This window comes from Manis javanica, chromosome 11, assembly GCF_040802235.1.
Source record: "Manis javanica isolate MJ-LG chromosome 11, MJ_LKY, whole genome shotgun sequence".
Lineage (NCBI taxonomy): Eukaryota > Metazoa > Chordata > Mammalia > Pholidota > Manidae > Manis > Manis javanica.
In genome coordinates, this window is record NC_133166.1 from 73,038,926 (window position 1) to 73,059,985 (window position 21,060).

Sequence of the window (21,060 nt, forward strand, 5' to 3'; positions counted from 1 at the left end):
TTAAATACTTCTAAAGTAGTTTGTCATCAGTTTAGAAGCAATTCTTTTTGTAGATTGGAAGCACCAGTCTGAATGAAAGTTTGTGAAAGAATTTGAGCTAGTCCACAAGATTTGGTTTGCTTATTAAATTATGCAAACTATTTTCATCTAATGATACTAAGACCTAATATAAACAGCACATGCCTATTAACCTCCTCCCAAAGAAGAATCAGAAGTGTTGCATTTAATTATTTAACTTTGTCAAAACAATGTCAGTTTACACTAGTTAACTGAATGAATGATAAACTTAGAGTCCAGTGAAGAAAGAATGCAATAAACCCGTTTCTTAGTGACATTTCTGGACAAATAATTCCCACCATAGTTTTATCATACTAGTTCCATACTCATTTCTAACTGCTTGTAGGTTGCCTTTGGAATTTCCACCAGGCTTAAAACTAGTCTCAGTAAGTCTTTAGACCAAATTCAATAAAACTATATTCATTGTTTTTCCCACCTCTAACCAAACTCTTACTTCCTCCATTCCCTGTCCACATCCATTATATCCCCTACAACAGAAATTTGGAGGTTATCCTGGAACATCTCATCTCATTGTTATGTCAGTTTTGTGTCCCAAGTATATTAACTATGTCTGTGCTGGCTCATTATGGGTGTCCTTAATCCTGTGTCTCTTCATTGTGATTCATCTTCCACACTGACATGTGAGTTCTCTTCCTAAAGCCAAATGTATTTGTATTCCCCAGTTAAAAATCTTAAGTGGATCTTCACTCACAGAATAAAATTTCACACCCTAGCCTAAAATAAAGATGCCACCTTTTCCAGCCACATCACTTGCCACTTCCATGTTTGCACTCTGCAGTTTGTTCTTGCACAGCTCAGACTATCTTCCTTAGAGTCAGGAAGCCCAGGTTCAAATCCTCACCATAGTATAAACAATGACAAGTTTCCTAGTTGTTCTAAACTGTCACCTCCTTTCCTATAACACAAGGAAGGGGAATAATTCTTCACCTGTTAGATGTGTGGAGATTAAAGGAGGTATTTTTTGTGACTAGTGCTGGTATAGATTAGCACTAAATATGTGGTAGCTCTACTTGTAGAAATGCAAAATGGTATAGATGCTTAGAAAATAGTTTGTTGGTTCCTCCAAGTGTTAAACATGGACTTAGCATATGACCCAGGAACTCTACTCCTATGTATATTCCTAAGAGAAATTAAAACATAGGTCTGCACAAATCTCATGCATAGTTGTAGCAGCATTATTTGTAATAGCCAAAAAATGAAAACAGTCCAAATATTTATCAACCGATGAGTAGATAAGCAAAAAATGGTATATCCACAAAATGGAGTATTATTCAACAGTTTAAAGGAATAAAATACTGGCATGTTGCACAGCATGAATCAACCAGCTAAGGGAAAGAAGTCAATTATAGAAGACCACATGGCATATCACTCCATTTATATAAAATGTCCAGGGTAAGTAAATCCATAGAGCAAGTAGTGGTTGCCAGGGGCTGTAGGGAGTGGGAATGGCAAGTAAATACTAAGGAGTATGGGGCTGCTTTTTGGGAGGATGAAAATATTCTAAACTTGGATTGTGGGGATGGTTGCACAACTCTGAATACACTAAAAGCCACTGAATTGTATACTTTAACAGGTGATTTTATGGTATGTAAGTTGTCCCTCAGTAAAATTGTTTTTAAAAAAAGAGGTAGCTCTTCTTATACCTGTTTTTTCAGTTTCCTTAAAAGCTTCTCAGGGACAGTCTGTCATCTGTATATTTGCATCTAGCACACAGTGCCTCATGTACTAATGCTGAATAGACATTGAGGCATGAACAAGCCTTCATAGCAAGCTGTTAGGGCTTCAGTTGGGGGGGAAATGGGTGAAATCTGTTGAAACTTACTCAAATTAGTAAAGTATGTCTTTGCAGCTGTTTTAAGTTCTTGTGCCAAAAAAAGTGACATTAGAGATAGGAGTTAATAACTCAGTTGTCTGTTTTCCCTCCTAGGATACACACCTGCTAAAATTGCTTAAAACTTTAGAAGGACATGCCTATGGTGTTTCTTACATTGCATGGAGTCCAGATGACAACTATCTTGTTGCTTGTGGCCCCGATGACTGCTCTGAGCTTTGGCTTTGGAATGTACAAGTAAGCTAGTTTCGTCCTTGGTTTAGTCTTTTAAGTCAGCTATGGTTATACTGCATATATTCATTGTAACTTCACTCTTGATCTGTAGCACAGAGCTGTTCAACATGAATTACCATGATGTAGCTCAAGATAACTCATCGAATGGAATCCATGTGTCCAAATTTATGAATTTAAATATTACGCTGAGCATAGTAGAGTTTTTGAAAGAATGGCCAATGAGTATTTTCAGGAATGTTGTACTTTGTACTGTAGAATTCATACCTAAGAAAAGATTTTACGGTTGTTTCATAGTTTCATAATCGTCCACAAAGCTTATCTTTTCAAGTGTGAAAACATAGACACTAAATCAGATGTTCCATTCTGATGGCAGTCACAGCATTTCCTTCCCTATATTAATATTCCAGTCCCGTCTAGTAAGTTAAATGATGTCTTCAGTACTTATTAATAAAGGGCTTTATTACTGTTTCTGAATGAAGGCTTGAAGTCTGTCCAAGGTCCCATTTTAGAGAAACTCAACAATAAGTTCACTCCATTATCTTCAAACTATTTTGGAAAACTTGTACTTAACAATTTGATTTTTTTTTTTTTCCTTCTACAAACTGACTGGTTAGGTGAATTTTTGTTGTTTTGTTAACCATGCAAGGGCATGGTCCAGACTCTGGTTTGGGTGTAGAAGCATTAAGTTGATGGGATTGGGTTTTAAGTTTGGGGACCTATAAAAAAGTTGATTTTTACCAAGAGAGTGAAAATAAAGCTCCACAGAAAATGACTCAAATAATAAAGATGGTATAAAAAGAGAATTAATACTAACATGTACCTGAGGATGATATGCAATAATTCTAATTCTGCAGTACGATTTTTTACTGCTCGATCATTTGTTTTAGCCTCAGCTTTTTATCAAGAAAATTTGCAAATATTAAGAAAAGTTGAGAGTACAATGACCATACTCCTACCACCTTAGATTCAACAGTTGTTTATTAGCATTTTTTGTTGTATTTTGTATGTACTTACAGACATGCATACATAGTTAGATATAGCTGTATCCAAACATTTGAAAGTAAATTACGAATGTATTTTACCCCCAAATACTTAAGCATGTATCATCTTAAAAATAATATTCACCTGTATACCAAATGCCCTTATCTAAGAAAATTAACTGTAATTCTCTAATATTCATTTTATAAAGGAAAATCCCCAGTTCTTCCCAAATGTCTTTACACCATTTTTATCAAAACTGTTGAATCAGCTTTGTGTTGTAATTGGGTTGGGTTAGCAGAGCACATAGATGGCTTTGACTTGATGCAACAGGCGTGTAGTGAATCTGAGCAGAAGATAATTTTTTTCCCAGTAAAGCTTTTTTTCTCCTCAAAGGGAAGAGGCATGTAGTCGTAAGAAAGCCTTTTAATTCATAGTGCCTCTGTAGTCTTCCTTTGAGGTAATTTTGAATTTCTGGACAGTTAAACTGTGTCCTAGCTTAACTGTTTGTTGTGTAGTGTATTACTTTACAGACTTGTTGTAAAAGGGTGGTCATTTTCAGTCAGTTTTCAAATTGTTCTTTGTTTTTAGGTAGCTTCCTAATTAATAACCTTATACAATCCTGAATGTAACAGAAGAACAGACCGTTTCTGCCTTCAGAACTTAGTGTATTAACATAGTAGTGAATAGAAAATGTTGAGGATCTACCTGTGGTTGCATGTGTATTTGCGCTTCTAAACTTCTATTTAACTTTCTATCAAGCAACCCAAAAAGATAAATAGATGAGAGCAGTTAACACTATGGGAGAAGGATTTAGGTTTAGGCCTTCTGAATTTTTTTTTTTTTTTTTCCAGTGTACGGAAGACATCTGGTTTTCTATTTTTGTGCCCTCTTTGCTTTTATTACTTGGCCTCATTTCCTGATCAGACAGTTTGTTTTCACTTTTTTTTTCCCTGATTGCCCATTTCTCACAGGAAAATTATGCCCGTGTGCTTTTTATTATACCAAGGGCAGCTCTTATCTCTCAGATCCTGTTTCTAGTCCTTGAACAAAATGGAATGAAGACTAGATTAAATGTATGTTGTCTGCCTTCTAAGTTGAATAACTTAGAAAAAATAACAGGAGGATATCTTAGGTTTGTAGCCACTAAATAGTCTTGCTTAGTAGGGAATATTTTAAAATAGCTGTACTAAACAGTACAAAAGTTCCTTTTTTCTGTTACTTTTAACTGAAATAAAATTACATATCATAAAAATAATTTTCATTTCTCTCATCCCATCTTCCCTACTACATTTTGAGCATCTCAAACATGAAATTTAACATTATTTAGACTGCCTATCACTGTCGCCTAGTTTAAGGCCATAGTTTTTCTACCCATTAATCAATGTTCTTGTGGAATTGCTAATTTCACCAACTGTGGTTTTAGAATAAAATGTTTGAGGAGAAGTGGAAACTCAGGTATGTAGCCTTGGGCTTCTCTTCATCTTGGGAAAAATTATGTTTTCTTTTATGAATGTAATTGATTTAAGATGAGGGTTTTATCAGAATTTATTCATCCTGTTCTTTGGGTCACCCTGTGCCAGACATTGTTCTACTCCTGGGTTCTTCTTCAGTCTCTCTCCTGAGTTTCGTTAGTCTTTTTTTGTAACACAGTTAAAACAGTTCATTTTCTAATTAGGAATACAAAACTCCCCAGATATACCAGTTATCAGGTTTTTTTTTTTCTTTAGAAGGGTATCTTGAAGGTCTTAGCCACAGTTTTATTTCTTTGTAGACGGGAGAGCTAAGAACAAAAATGAGCCAGTCACATGAAGACAGTTTAACAAGTGTGGCTTGGAATCCAGATGGGAAACGCTTTGTAACTGGAGGTCAGCGTGGGCAATTCTATCAGTGTGTGAGTATTTGGTGCCCCCTTTTAAATGTCAGATCGTTTAAAAGCAAATTTTGTTTTTTTAAGTAAAGAGTTCATTGGACTTGATATATAAAATGTGCTGTGTGAAAACCTGCTTTGTCTCTCTAGTTAAGCACTGTCCAGTAGAACTTTGTGGGTTTTTCTTTCTTTAATGATGTCAAATGTTTACATAAAGCACAGGCTTGAAGTTTAGTAAAATTTAAAAATTGTTTTACTAAACATTTTGTTCTTATAAGCAAGTTTCTAAGGTATAGGAATGAAAAGATTCAGTATTTAATTTTCTTTGGGGTCTTTAGCCCTTTGAAATTTTTGTATCAAAAAAAATGCTGAATTTCATGAACAGACTCTTAAATATTTGAAGAATGAAAGTGGTGGTAGGTGCTACCAGCAAGCCTTTTTTAGTCTTTATTGAAGAAATCTTCTGATCAGTACCTACCCTGTTAATCCTGGATTGTTGGGATGATAAAAATGAGTAATTGGCAAAAAATCTTAAAGGACAGGGCAGACTGGGTGCACACATAGGGTCATTGTTGTCTCCTAGATTCCGTGTCTCCTGTCACTATCCAGCATGGTTCCAGTAGGCACTTCCCAGGTTTATTTTTGAAACTAAAGTAATTAAGATAATCCCATCAAATCATTGTGTATAGCTAAAGATCACACAAAGACTTTTATGTGCCATTCAAATAATTTCTTTCATTAAGCTGGCCGTGAGACCCATGGAATCCAGTGTCATACTATCTCAGCATGTTTATAAGCCATTAGTTCTTATGTACCCCAAGTTGTCCCAACACTATTTATTGACATGTTGATGATTTTCCTGTATTTTAGAAGCCATCTCAAGTAGTCAATATTATTTAATACAGGACATTACTATAAACATTTTAATGTATTTCTGGACTTTCTATCTATAAGATAATACTGTACTGCTTTGGGGGTTTTTTATTTTGCTTTTTTGTGGGGGCTATAATTGACATACTAGTTTCAGGCATACAACGTAATGAGTTAGTATTTGTATACATTACAAAATGGTCACCACAGTAAGTCTAGTTAACACCTGTCACCATATATAGTTACCAAAAAAATTTTTTTCTTGTAAAGAGGACTTTAATTTTAAGATTTACTCTTAGCAACTTTCAAATATGCAGTACAGTATTATTAACTCTAGTCACCATGCTGTACATCACAGCATTGAAGCCATTAGTTCTTAATTATCTGGCTACAAGATGCCCGCGTACATTTCTGCTGATGTTGCCATTCCATACAGTGTGTAAACTTTCAAGATACAGAACTTGGTAGTTCCCTAATCTGTAAAATGAGAATGGGAATGCCTCTCAGAGCTTTGAATATTCAGTAAGATAATGAAACAATCCTAAGAGCTTTGATCTATAGAGTACATGACAAATTTGGTGAAGTTTTTTAAAATACCATAACAGATCCCTGAAGTTCTGTAAAGCTGTAATTAACATTTCAGTAATCTTTTTCCATATCACAACTTTGGAGATTATAGGACAAATCCAGGATAGTGAATTCCAAAGAAAATGTTTTAATTTGAGACTTGACTTGGAACTTAAAGATTCTGCCTTTCTTTATTATTTGTATTTATCCACGCATGGCAGGTTATTGAAGAAGGAAGACATTTACAGAGGTTCTCTCTGCCCCCCACCCCCGGGGTATTGCTGCAATGAAATTTGACCTGTATTCACATGTTCCATGACTAACAACACTTATGGAACAATTAGGCTGAGATCAGTCTCAGGAAAGAATAAACTTACTACAAGAAGAGATTACTGAGAGGTTTTGTGTTTCTTTGCTTCTCAGCACTGTTCAGTAACAGAGTTAATATTGGTCCTCTCCTTAGGATTTAGACGGTAACCTCCTGGACTCCTGGGAAGGGGTGAGAGTGCAATGCCTTTGGTGCTTGAGTGATGGGAAGACTGTTCTGGCATCGGACACACACCAGCGGATCCGGGGATACAACTTTGAGGACCTTACAGATAGGAACATGTAAGTACTCTCTGTACCCATGAAGCAGCAATTATCAAACAAAAAACAATTAATAAACAAAACTAAGTAATAAATTAAAATGTGTACATGGAACTCGTGTTTTCAAAGGAAGAGTTTTCCTGTGGTTTTGCTTTGATTGGTAAGCATTTGCATTGAGGTACTAAGTACCTCAGGTGGTACTTAGTAATCATTAACTCATTTTTTTTTTAATTGAAATACAGTGTAATAGTGATTATAGCCAAAGTTCTGGTGTCTAAGCTAGGATATTTTATATGTCAATAATTTGAAAGTCTTAATTCTTAGTATGTTGCTTTTGACAGTTTATTTTCTGGTTACAGAGTACAAGAAGATCATCCCATTATGTCTTTTACTATTTCAAAGAATGGCCGATTAGCTTTGCTAAATGTAGCAACTCAGGTAAGCTTAATAGTGAAGTTCTCAGGAAAATTTAGGTTAGTTCAAATTTTTATTGATTTTTTTTTTTTTTAGTGTCTACATAAAACAAGTATTTCTAAAATATTTCTAAAAATTTTAAATTTTACTACATGTGTTTGGTTTATAAATGTGTAGAGTCAGCCATAAATTTATCAGAATGTTGGCATTTTGCTTAAATAGAAAATGAGTATGTTACATCAGACAAAGGGGATGGTCACTAGTTTTTTTAAATTCTTTTGAGTTAAGGTAAAATAAATACCTAAATTCTTTTTTGCTTACAGGGAGTGCATTTATGGGACTTGCAAGACAGAGTTTTAGTAAGAAAGTATCAAGGTGTTACACAAGGCTTTTATACAATTCATTCATGTTTTGGAGGCCATAATGAGGACTTCATCGCCAGTGGCAGTGAAGGTAAATTGTGTCGCTGTCAGTTCACATATTTTGATGGATTTAAAGTCCGATAATTCTCTCAACTTGTGAAAGTAGTCATGTCTCCAAGCATATTAAAGCTGTCAAAAATTATGTGAGTTATTTATCCAGTACACTGTTTTTTTCCCCTTTTTTGGAATTGACTTGAGCCCTCCTATTGTTACAGAATAATAACCCCTATTCTGGCCTTGGAGGCATATGTGATGCATGTACCAAAGTCAAGATTTAATTAAGTCATTACTTTTTCATACACTGACTTGTGGTTTCACACGAGACTGATGGTTTTCAGAGACTGGTATCTAAAAAAAGTCAATGTTAATTATGATGTTTTACCTAAACTTGGACAAAATTGACTACAGTTACATCTACAGTATTTCTTTAATGGCCAAATAATTTAGTTTTAGAAAAGCTGAAATTATCTAACTGTCTCTACTACCTTTTTGAATAAACTTATCTCCAGTCTAAAACATCAGCATTTCAGGCAGGCATATGCCTAAAGTACACATTCTATTTAAAATACAAATTGTTCATAATATGCAACCACAGATGAGTAAGGAGTATTAAAAGTTAGTGTACTTTTTGAGGTGATTGAAACAAATAGTGGCAAACTTTAATTCACATTTTTCTTGAGTATTCACTATACTATTCTAAGTTCTTCATTAGCAAGTGATTTATGTCACTTTTTAAAATACTGGTTCTGGTTTTACTGGATAGACCAAGGAACTGGATGATGTTGGTAAACACTTTTGGTAGTGTTCCATGTATTGTAGAAGATGTGTATTTACTGTCTCTGTCTTGACAAAAAATTGATCTCAATAGTGAAGAGATTCACAAAGTGACACATGAGTTTTTCCTTGGTATAAAAGGTGTTTTTAGGGATTAGAACAGAAACATTTAGGGATTAGGTTTTAACATGAAGCATATAAATTTATTCTTTCATTCTCTCCCCAAAAAAAATCTGTCAGATAAGAGTGGTTTGTTAGGTAACAATTACGAGTTCACTTCTTTCCAGTCAAAAATTATTTTTTACCTGTTTGTTTAATCCTATGTTATTTTCTTCCAGGTTCTCTGTTGGTTTCTAATTTGATGTATTCCATAACATATCTGATGATTCTAAATGTATTAGGCTCTCTCCACCTGCTTTCTAGCTCCTCCCACTCTAAGATCTCTTTCCTGTGCTCTATTCAGTCTGCTTTGGTGGTTGTTTTCCCCTCTTAATTATGCCTCACAATCCCCTATCGCTTTTTCTAAAAATACTCTGTACCCTAGAAGTGCTTAAAAATATGTATGGCTGTCATTATCCCTGGTGATGCCAACCTTCTTTTAAAGCCCAGACTGACTTGGAACCAAGCCTGATGAATAATGTGATTAAGCCTCATGCTGCTCTTGAGGGCTAAAGATGAAACATAACTTTGAAATGAAGAGATCAGTGTTCTCATGACTCAGGTGGCTTAGGATGCTTGTAAGGTGTTGAGCGCCAAGTGGATAGAGGAGAGCATCTACCGTCTCCCAAGGTGACCACAGTAACCCATCTGTCACTTATTTGCCAGGAATATATTTGGAGGATCTTAAAAATCCCCAGTTACATGAATGCCAGTATAAAATAGAGCATTTAGAAGTATTTCCCTCAAAAAATTATGCCATTTTTCAAGGTTTTTCATTATGCTGGAAGTATAGAGAAAGACTTATTTTTTTATCTTTGCATAAGTGCTGGATTCCCTAGGTGAATGAGCAAGCAGAGCTTGGTCATAAAGCCTGTCATTCTGATCTTGGCTACCTCAAATCTTACTTTGTGCTGCCTCTTCAGCATATAATCCTCCTTGGATATGTGCTCACAAAAGCATTTTCCTCCACATAGAGGCAGAATTCACTTGCATTCACATTTTCCAAGCCTGTAGTCTTTCTTCTCTGTGGACTTCATAGTAGGAGAAACGTACGTAATCTGTTCTTGTTTCCTCTTTCTTTTTTTTTCTAATTGCATTTTATGCAAGGAAAGACAATTAACAGATACCTTCTAGGAAATATAAAATGAGTTCTTCAGTGAATGTCTTTTAACTTTTGCTTCAAATACACAAAAAAATGTTCTGATACAGTCCTAGCTTCTTATCTTTATGTCAGAAGTTTTGAAGCCAGGGCATATTCTTTACCACAAGTTACCAGCTCTTCCCTGCTCCAGAGTTTCCTCAGCTGGCAGCACACCCCCTGAAAGTTCCCACACTGACCATGTAATTAACTGACAGATCTTCAGGCCATACACTCCCTAACTCAACCCAGATTCTCCTTGTGTTTAAGAACCATAGCCTGTATTCGGTTAACTCTTTACGGGGATATACAGTGCTCACTCTGTGCTAGGCTCTGTTCAGAATGTACCCTCAGCATGATCTGGTAAGCACAGCTCCCCCTTATAGGTGACAAGTTGCAAAGAATGGACAATGTGTCTAAAGTTACAGGGCAGAGCAGTCAGTGGTGGAGGGTGTGAACTGGGTCTTCTGACTCCAGAGCCCACACTCTGAACTGCTACTCTGTATGTAGATGAGTGTTTTGAAGTTTAGTTTATCCCAGAGAAACATAGTTCTTGCTTGGGGGTTTTTGGTTTTTATGGTCGCACCATTAGATTGTAAATAGTCTCCTACAGAACCATTTCATGGTGGGACAGTTGTCTAGACCCACTAGTAAGCCCAATAGGGCCCCCTGGATTTCAGTCCCAGTGTCATCATTTCCTACTGTTAACCATGAGCAAGCTACTTAAGCTCGCAGTGCTCCAGTCACCAACCATGGAACAGGGTGAGCACAGTTCCCACCTCACCTCAAATGGTGAAGACAAGGTAACTTACATAAAGTATTTAGTGCCTAGGACATGGTAAGCACTCAGTAAAGGTTTAACTATCATTGTCTTCATTGATGTCTCTCACTTTGGCTACATTTTCTTTCTGTCACCTCAATTCCATAGAATTTGTCATCTAGATTTGTTAACTCCAAAGATCTTGACTGTGATTATAGATTACTCATGTATTAAAGAATATTGCAGATTTTGTGGTGACTTAAGAGCTAATCAATCACCTTTAATGGGAAAAAATTATATTTTATTTTTTCTCCATAAGGTAATTTTGGTAAAGTATTCATATTATAGTTGTTATCCTTTTAAGTTCTAATAGTCATGTAATATGTTCTATATGTAGTGAATGATAAATTTAAAATCAGTTGACTTCATTGTGTATAATAACTCCCTAACTTTTCTCTGAATTACTGTTTATTCAGATCACAAGGTTTACATCTGGCACAAACGTAGTGAACTGCCAATTGCGGAACTGACAGGGCATACACGTACAGTGAACTGTGTGAGCTGGAACCCACAGATCCCATCCATGATGGCCAGCGCCTCAGATGATGGCACTGTTAGAATATGGGGACCAGCGCCTTTTATAGACCACCAGAATATTGAAGGTAACACTACTGTGCAATATCCTTGTGTTTTCTCCAAATAAAATATTGCCCAGTTTATTATAAAGTTGCAGTACTTCATGTACAGTGTGGGATATAATTTATTTTCTCCCTCATTTAGAGATTGTACACACCTCACTCCACAAAAGGATGCACTGGTGTTTGGTTTGTTTCATTGGTGACAGTGGGGAAAACAAGGTGGGGCGTGCCACCTCATACATCCACTTAGCTATTTAGTATTATCACTTTAAAAAACCTTATTGAAAATCTTGGTTCATCATGCAAGAAGGCATTTTATACTTTTATGCCCATGAGAACTAGCTAGTATACAAAATCTGAACAACTTTAAAATGATCTTGATCGTGGGTCTTAGTCTTAAAAAGAAACCTCTACCAACGTGTGGCTTATTGGCATGAGCTGTGCGTGATGGACAAGGAGAGAGAAGGGAGTGCAATCCGACATGCACCTAAGTGCCAGGCAGCATGGTGGACCTGCAGACAGTTTTTTCTTTTTTTTTTTTTTTTTGAGAGGGCATCTCTCATATTTATTGATCAAATGGTTGTTAACAACAATAAAATTCAGTATAGGGGGGTCAACGCTCAATGTACAATCATTAATCCATCTCAAGCCTAATTCTCGTCAGTCTCCAATCTTCTGAAGCATAACGAACAAGTTCTTACATGGTGAACGAATTCTTACGTAGTGAATAAATTCTTACATGGTGAACAGTACAAGGGCAGTCATCACAGAAACTTTCGGTTTTGATCATGCAATATGACCTATAAACAATCAGGTCAAATATGAATATTCGTTTGATTTTTGTACTTGATTTATATGTTGATCCCACATTTCTCCTATTATTATTATTATTTTTATTTTTAATAAAATGCTGAAGTGGTAGGTAGATGCAAGATAAAGGTAGAAAACATAGTTTAGTGCTGTAAGAAGGCGAATGTAGATGATCAGATGATCAGGTGTGTGCCTATGGACTAAGTATTAATCCAGGCTAGACAAGGGCAGCAAGACATCCACGGATGCAGAAGATTTCTCTCAAAGCAGGGGGGGTGAGGTTCTGAGCCTCACCTCTGTTGATCCCCAAATTCTCACCTGATGGCCCCGCTGCGACTGTGCCTGTCTTAGGTTGTTCCTCCCTTGAGGAATCTTACCCGTCTCTGGCTAACCAGTCATCTTCCAGGGCCATACAGGGAAATGTAAAGTTGGTAGGTGAGAGAGAAGTGCAGACAGTTTATTTTACATAGACACTTTATAGCCCTCTAAGAGAAGTATTTTTGTCCTCATTTCTATGGGTGAGAAAATTGAAGCATGGTAAGACAAACTTGTTGCATGTTACCAGGTCTTCTAACCTGGTTTCTCCCACTACTTTCAGATACTTGGAGGTGAAGAAAGCCCAAAGCCAGAAAGCTCACAAGTTAGGATGTAGCTTAATTGAGCAAGGCATCAAAACTAGAGAAAAGAGATTTTTAGAGATTTTATATAAATGACCTAACTTCTTTTTCAAACACAGCAAGTAAAATATTTAGTTTACTTAGAAGAAAGAAATGTACCTAGGAACACATGAAGAGATTTTTTTTGTTCAGTTTAGTTTACTAAAACCTACATGTTTTATTAAAAAAGATAACCAACTGCTCTCAGGTTGCTCACTGTGGCAAAGGGCTGTCGAGGTGGCATGTGTGGTGTGGAAAAACATGCTCTGTACACTTTGTTTTGTCTTTATGCTATAAACTACACAAAAGACTTGGCCGGGTCTTGCTGGTAGGTGAGGATACACAGCCAAGACAAGGGTTAAAATTAAGCATGAGGGTGCAGAGGGCCATCTGCTCAGAGCCGTGGAGGGCCCTCTTATGTTCATGGATCACAACATGACACTCCACCATCACTGGGAAATCCACCAAAACCCAGTGTCTTTAATTTCTTTTGTTGTCCTGGTTAGGTTTCCAGGCCTGCTCTCTAAGAGCGATGTTTTATGGATCTATAACAGCAATTATATGCGTTTTTCTAACTTGAAGAGAAAGTTGTCTCTTCAAATAAGCGTATTTGACTTGAAGAAGTAGGAAAATATGGGGCATATAGTAACAGACTTGCCTTGTAAGTGGGTCTGTTTATGCCCCCACTGCAGGGGAAGAAAGCTTGCGCTGCTCTTGCTGAGTTGGAGTAATTCAGTGGACGCTCACTGTGCTTGGCGAGCCAATTTGGGTTGGGTCGGTTGTAAGATTGCAGTCCAGCTCAGCACCTTCCCGCTGTGCTTTGGCAACCTAGGTAGAGCCCTGAACATGTTTTCATTTATACCTCCAAGGAAAACAACTTCTGTATAGCTAGATACTTGATTATACACCTTTTATCCGATTACATTCTGGGTTGTCCAAAACCCCACTCATCCTCACCACCCACGTGAGAACTTTTTTATTCTTAAAATATTACCTGTTTGGAATAGAAATTTTGAAGAATATAGATAAGGCTGAAAAGTTAAATTCAAACATCATAACACTCTAAGATACTGTAAGTTATTTAATAAAAATGTTTCAACAACTTCATTTTGAAAAAGAATTTGCTGCCCTTTATTGTAACAGTAGACTTCCATATGGAATTTTTCTTTTCTTTTTTTGAGGAGTAAAGTGGAATAGGATCAAGTACTAATAATGCATGAGACAGCACGGATGACCTTGCACTACACTAAGCGGAAGAAGCCAGCCCTGAGAGCAGTGTTGTGATTGTATTTATACAAAATGGTCCCTGATAGGCGAATCCCTAGGGATGGAAGTAGCCCTGTGGTTGCTTAGGCGTGGGGTGGGTGCCGTGTATGACTGCCAGTAGGTGATGGAAGGTTCTAAGACTGGTCATGGTTGTACAATCCTTTGAACATACTAATAGTAACTATTGAATTGCACACTTTAAATGAGTGCATTCTATAGTATGTGAATTATATCAATAAAGCGGTTGAAACATACCCAAAAAAAAAAAGAGAGAGAGTTGGGTGACGGGGATAATGTCAGACTGAGCCCCTGAAAGGAGAGTGAAGTGCATAGAGCTAGTGCCCATTTTTACCCAGGCTGGCTTTCCTCTTCTCTGCTGTAAACTGTCATAAAGAGTTTCTGTTCTGCATAACTATTTCAAGTCTCATTTTAAAAGTATGAGTTTCCAGTATGATTCCAATATTCACTTGGGTTCTCCAGTATTCCAAATAGTCATGAGTTTAGACTGTAGTGTAAGACAGGCAGATGAATCGTTTGATGATTATGATTAAAGTGTCAAGAACTTGCGTTGATGTGATTCTTGCTTAATGTTACTGTATGTTGTAATGTTGTGATGTGATGTTGACTTTAAAACTTTCTAACTGGTAACTTTTTTCTCCCCCCTCCCGTTTTCTTCCCTCCCACACCCCCTACCCCCCATGCACATTTCATCTTGTCTCCATTCAGAGGAATGCAGTAGCATGGATAGTTGATGGCGAATTTGGAGCAGACGACTTCTGTTTAACTTAAAATTAGTCGTATTTTAATGGCTTGGGATTTGGTGCAAACAAACATGATTGATAGCTGGACAGACATGCTCGTCATGAAAAAAGAACCATTTCTGAAGCCCGAATGGGGCCAAACATTTACACCTTGCTTCATAGTAACCAGTTGAGATGAAGCACGTCGGTAGAACGTTATCGGACACCATGTTGACTTATCCCCCATCGGTTGTGAAGAACTGTGCTACATTCAGGCTTACCCATTGAACTCAGTATATATATTTTTTTCCCTCCTGCCTTTTGTCTGGCAGGATACCATTCTTGTTGCTCTTCTGTGTAATGAAGTTTAAATGCTTGTTTGGAAAACTTTATTTAACAGTTTAGAAGGCTTGATAGAAAGAGTGCATTAGTCTGAAGAGTATACATTGGATAGGAAAGAACTTCCTTCTTTTGTTCCTCCAAATCTTTCCGCCTTATTTAGCTTGAGATCTTTGCAGCTTGGTTCATGGATTCTAGCCTTGCCCATTGCGCAGTATATACTGATCCAGACGATAAGCCAGTGAACTATGTCAAAAGCACCCTCAATATTACATTTGACAAAAAGTTTTGTACTTTTCACACAGCTTGTTGCCCCGTAAAGGGGTTAACAGCACAATTTTTTAAAAATAAATTAAGAAGTATTTATAGGATTAAAGTGACTTCATTTGTATACATTTGGAATCTAAACCAGCTTAAAGACAGTTTCCTCTGACTTAGATACTCAGTGTGATGCTCTTCTGGAATACCGCATGAGACGTGGCCCAACAAGCTTGGAAGGACACTGCACAGGAAACTCAGTGACGCTTTGAACACTTTACCCCTTCTGTTATATTCCTGAAGGACCGTCAGTACCTAATCTTGAAAAAATTCAAGATTCAAAAAGAATTTTAAATATATACCAAAATAAGAGATGAGTAGTCAGTTTAGGTTTTCAACACAGCTGCCCTGAGTTGTTCACAGCTTGAGAGACAGTTTGGTGCAGCCTGGCAGGAGGGTAGGAGTCAGCAGATGCAGCTGCTTGGGAAGCTCTGTAGTATAGTTGAGCTCATTAGAGAATTCAGCAGCTTACAGACTGGGTTTAAAGTCTCATTACTTCTCTTAATTGCCCTTAATATTTTGACACATAGGGAAACACAAAGACTACTCCTTCGCAGCTTTTCAGACCTCCTATTGCCATACCAAACCTCATTATATCCTGGTGCTGTGGGTGGTCTTTCCCTCTTCCCCTTCTAGAGAAAGGTTTCCTTCATGGAAAAGCACTTTTCAGTTTGAGAATTTCACATTTAAAATAAGCCAAAAGCCTGCTGTTCACATTATGCTTTTAAACCCCATTAACAGCTGAATACAAGAAAGACTGAAACTCCCTTTTTTGGTAGAGCATAAGTACTGTGGCCACAGCTGTTCGGTTGGGCAGAGGAGTGGGAATACCCCAAGTAAGGTGCTGGTGATTAGAAGTCTTGTATTAGGTTCCCCTTCTGGCCAACCAAGTCTATATGATGCTCTTACCACAAGTAGATACATTCAAGATCCACAAGGAATAGAAAGGCTTGGATGTCAGGGATTTTTCCATGGGGTGGGAGGGAAGGGGATGGTAACAGGGAGAAATGGGAAAGCCAGAGAGGGCGAGAAGATTAGAGAACAATTGGCCTTAAAATAGCACGGATTCTCCCAAAAGCTCACAGTAAGAGAAAATGACAAATTGTGGGCAGCAGATTGCTTTATCAAATTGGTATGTAGAAGAGTCTTGAAGCCCCATTTTACAGAGACCACCACTTCCTGTTTTGATACTTCTAAGTTAAAACTGTTATGGCTTATCCAATACTCATTCTTCTGAACTAAAACTACGTTAAGCTTGAATAAAAGTCTTCATTGGTAACTGTATGTAAATAAGTGGCAGCTTCTCTTTATCTGAGCACAGTTAAATGCATATTTTAAGTGACGTATACCCCAAAGCCCTTGCTGCACCCACCCGGTCTAAGTAACATCACTGACAGTGTGGGCACAGGCACACCACAACTGTTTGCAGATCTGCTCTCTGTGCTCTAGCTCCTGTAACACAGCTGTGCCCATTCAGGCGGCCTGGCACTCCGTTTCTGCTTCACTTCACCCCCACCTCTCCACCCCACTCCCGCCACTAGATCTGTTTTTGAGTGCTTCTTAAGTACAGTTAAGAACAACAGTTTAAAGAAAGTAAAAGGCACATTTTCCAGTAAGCCAGAGTGCCAACTAACATGGGTTTCCACAGCAGCTAGGTGAGTTTGGGTCTGTCTACTGGCAGCTTCCTGTGTAGCGGTGCTCTGCTCTGTGAATTTGCTGTGAACCTGTACCCGGTGCAGTCACAAGAGCTGAGGTAGATGAAGAGACCTAGATTTCATGGTACAGAAAGCCTGACAGGACGGTCTAACCCAGAGCTGTCAGCTCTCTGTAGGCTTAAAGGTGAGAACAGTATGACACCAGCTGCCAGATACTAAGAAATAAATTGAAAAGTACCAATACTTTTTGACCAATAGATCAAAATGTAGAGTGGAGAATTTTGGCTCCAAAAACCAGGTTAGTAGGCTCATTTCCACATACTTAAAAAATGTTTTTGTTATTACTGATTAAGTGCTAAAGCAAGTATGAAATTTAATGTCTTTTTCCTCCAAATAATTGGTTAAAAGCAGTAGCAGTACACTGTTGGGTTTGAGAATCATAAGATGCATGTGTGGGCAGTGACGAAGTATAGCAGGCAGCTGGGACGGATGGCAAAGTTCAGATTTGTTGCTTGTATTTTATTAGTGTTCAGGCCAGCCTCATTTCTGTTACTTCTATTGGCCAGGAAAATGTGTTGTATTAAAGCAGGTAAGTAGTTTAAACAGGAAATCTTATTTGCCAATGTCCCCACAAATTGGCCCATTTAGTGGGTGGGAGAACAAAAAGGGATTATCTAACTTTAAATATAAACTAACTAAGCATGCTAGTTGAAAGGGGAAAAAGTCCAATTTCTGTCACTATTTTCTTAATCTGAAATCACACTGTAGGAACATGGTGATTTACTAGGAGTATTCTCCCTCTAGAGGCATTCCATGACATTAATAGAAAACCCTTCTTTCCCACCTTTCCCCATCTTGAAATTTTTTTTTAGGATGTTGGTTCCTGCACAAGAACTGGCCCTATCACCTCTGCTCACAGTGGCACATGTGTGGTACATCTCTTGAAAGTTTCTTTCACAGCAGAAGAGTGGCTGCTTTTGAATGGGGAGGAAAGATGACATTTTTCTCTTAATATCCTTTTGTCCCATCTCTAAAATGTACAGATGGCTTTAGTGTACTCTCTCAGACTTTAGTGACTCTCTTCTGGGGTTGCTCTCCAAAATAGTACTTCCATTTCAAAAACCTATCTGATTTGATATAAACTGTAAAAGAGGTGAATTTGCATTTACACTTAGTCACTTTCTAAAAACAGGGTGAACCATATTGAAACTTCTTCAGCGTTGCTATTATATTAGCTGCCCTATAGTTGCAAAAACAAACTTAAAACCCATCCCCTATTTACTTAATCCAGATAGCCTGGAATTAATGAAACATAGTATGAAGTAAGTGTGTGTGTGTGTGTGTGTGTGTGTGTGTGTGTGTTGGAAGAGAGGGAGTACTTAATTCATGTGTGTGTGTGTGTGTGTTGGAAGAGAGGGAGTACTTAATTCATAAAAGTCCTGGAAGCTGCTGTTCTAGGTTCTTGTCAATTTTACTACAAGTCTTGTGCACATGTGAAGTGCTCTCTCTGAATTTAAGGTTTGGTTAATACTGGTATATTTTTATAATACTGAAACATGTCCCCATCTTTAACTTAAATGTTTCTATTATCAGGGCCGTGCTAAAACCGAATAGTAACGTTTAAAGGCACAGGTGGAAAAATGTTTTTGGCTCCTTGAAAATGTGTGTGATGAGGGGAATAGACCCACAAAAGCATGTGTGTACTTACTAACCAAGCTGTAGAGATCAGGAAAAGAACCTCAATGTTGATCTCAAGGTTTCTAAATTGTCCAGATTTACATGGCATTGTGGTGGAACTAGTTAACACTTAGAGCTCTTGGTATGTAATATCTATTTGCTATGGACTGATTAAATGTTTCAAAGGATTGTGTTCTTAAATGTGGGGGTTTTTTTTAACTTCCTCTCAGATTACATTTAGTAGTTCAAATTTCTTTGCTTTATTATTTCATTAAAGCATAAAAACTTCAGGTCTCCAATATTTATTTTCACTTGTTCTAATTATTGACAAAACACCTTTTGTTAACTTTTATAAATGTGCAGCATATTAAATGTCTTTACAATTGTGTTAAATTGAACCTATATTAACTTTGATTTGCTTTACTGGGATTTTTTTTTAATACACCTTTTCCATATCAGTGCATAGCTCTTCCAACAGTCGTTTGTATCCCTTTCAATCCAATAAACAGAATGAATAAATGATTGTTGCTGTGTAAAATCTCCTAATACCCAGTTAATCTGATTGTTTACATAGTAGTTTTTACCTGAAACAACGGATTTCCTGAGTTTGACCTCCACATGTACCTGGAGTTTTATGTGGTGTCAAGAACCACAGCCTCACCTATTGGGGCATCTTTTTAAAGAGCTGTTGTGCAGATACAGGTTAATTTAGAGAAATTTAAGGAACATTTGTATTTTAAAGGATTCAGATTCACATGCCCAGTTCAAAAATAGCACTGTGTCTGAAATTAAGCATACAGATTCTGGATATATGGGTCAGAATATATATTTCCAGTTTGAAATTGAAACACATTTCACAATGAATAATGGAGAAAGCATTTGATGTGTACAAACCTCCAGTACATTGTATTTGTGAAAAAAAGAATGAACAATCCAGTGGGCTTTAAGTTTCTTATTAGTAGAGTTTTGCCCAGTGAATGGAAGTTCAAATGTGAAGGAATAGTATTTGGCAGGCAATCAGTGGAGTGTCATCTTAGGAGAGCTGGTCCGCTAATGCGCAGGCCAGGTTCCGCAGGTCTGCTCACAGCTTTGTAAGTCATGGTTTGCAATTCCTCCCTCATCAACAAGCAAGAGAAGCGGGGGCCTTTTTCTACTTGTTTCTATAAATACAGCTATATGGCTCAGATGTAGCTTAGACTGTTCATCCACCTCTATGGTTTCATGCCAGGTCACAGTGTCAGGTATAACAAATTACCCAAACTTAACAAATCTAAGAGTTGTTAAAAAATGCAATTCCCTCCCACTTAAGCAAAAGAGAAGTTGTTCTTCAGTTACATCATTTAGTGACTACCTAAATTTTTTCCAGAAAAACTTTAAACTGCTACAGAACATTCAACAAAATGATCCCATCATCCTGTCACTACTTCAAGAACCCTAAGCGGCTGCTGTTGACTTTGTGGCAGTGACCCTTCTCTCACGAACTTGTACTTCATGCAAGCCTGCTACATATGAAACAGTATTCTAATCATATATTAAATCAGCATGTGATTAGTAGTTAATGCAGCAGATTTTCAACTGAGTTTTGATTTCTGATGTGAGGATGAGTGGCTGCTTTGGCCACTATATTAAATTGATGCAACTGGAGTCCCTCATACACCATTTAAATATTTTTCTTTAATAGCCTCAGAAAAAAGTCTTATTTAAGATATAATCAGCCATGGTAGTAGACCACATCTAGAACAAATTAATGAACATGCTATAAGTTCTTCATTTTAGTGGGGCTTTTTCCTCCTTGTCTTGAATATTGTTAATGCACCTATGCCTTAAAGTGGAGTTCCAATAGTTTCCAAAAATTGAGTAACTTTCCCTCATCCCCCATGCTGAAAAATGCCAATTTGTGGCCTGACAATTCAAAAAAGATCTTGGTGTTATCACCAACTTTCTGAAAGTTATTTTAAGAGAATGAAGAGATGTACTTCTTTCAGATAGAAAACAAGTATCTTTGGATCTTAAAACTACGGTTCAGAAAGGAAACAGATGAACTGCCTGATCCTTTCCTAGGTAGGTATGTTGAAGCGTGCATTCTTTCCTCATTAATAGATTTGCATGAAAAGACGTTTGCCGTAAGTTTGTTTCCTTGTCCACAAGGAACGGACACTAAGCAACTAATCTGGTTTTAATTTCCTCTTTACGTACCTCCTCCTATATATGAGTGCTTATTAGGGACGAATGAACTCCAGCATAAGGAAAGTAGCACTGGGATTCAAACCCATTTGAC

At 37.3% G+C, this 21,060-nt stretch overlaps 1 protein-coding gene across 2 annotated transcripts in view; it reads left to right on the forward strand.

Annotated features, from left to right (window-relative positions):
- WDR26 (WD repeat domain 26) overlaps positions 1–19,304 on the forward strand; it is a 41,138-nt gene extending 21,834 nt beyond the window's left edge. For both annotated transcript variants that reach the window (XM_073216663.1, XM_073216664.1), the window contains exons 9-15: positions 2,006–2,146; positions 4,896–5,015; positions 6,892–7,037; positions 7,376–7,454; positions 7,754–7,883; positions 11,160–11,345; positions 14,780–19,304. In XM_073216663.1, the coding sequence (XP_073072764.1) occupies positions 2,006–2,146; positions 4,896–5,015; positions 6,892–7,037; positions 7,376–7,454; positions 7,754–7,883; positions 11,160–11,345; positions 14,780–14,805 (828 nt within the window). In that variant the 3' untranslated portion in view covers positions 14,806–19,304. The remainder of the gene's footprint in view (positions 1–2,005; positions 2,147–4,895; positions 5,016–6,891; positions 7,038–7,375; positions 7,455–7,753; positions 7,884–11,159; positions 11,346–14,779) is intronic.
- Positions 19,305–21,060: the final 1,756 nt, after the last annotated feature.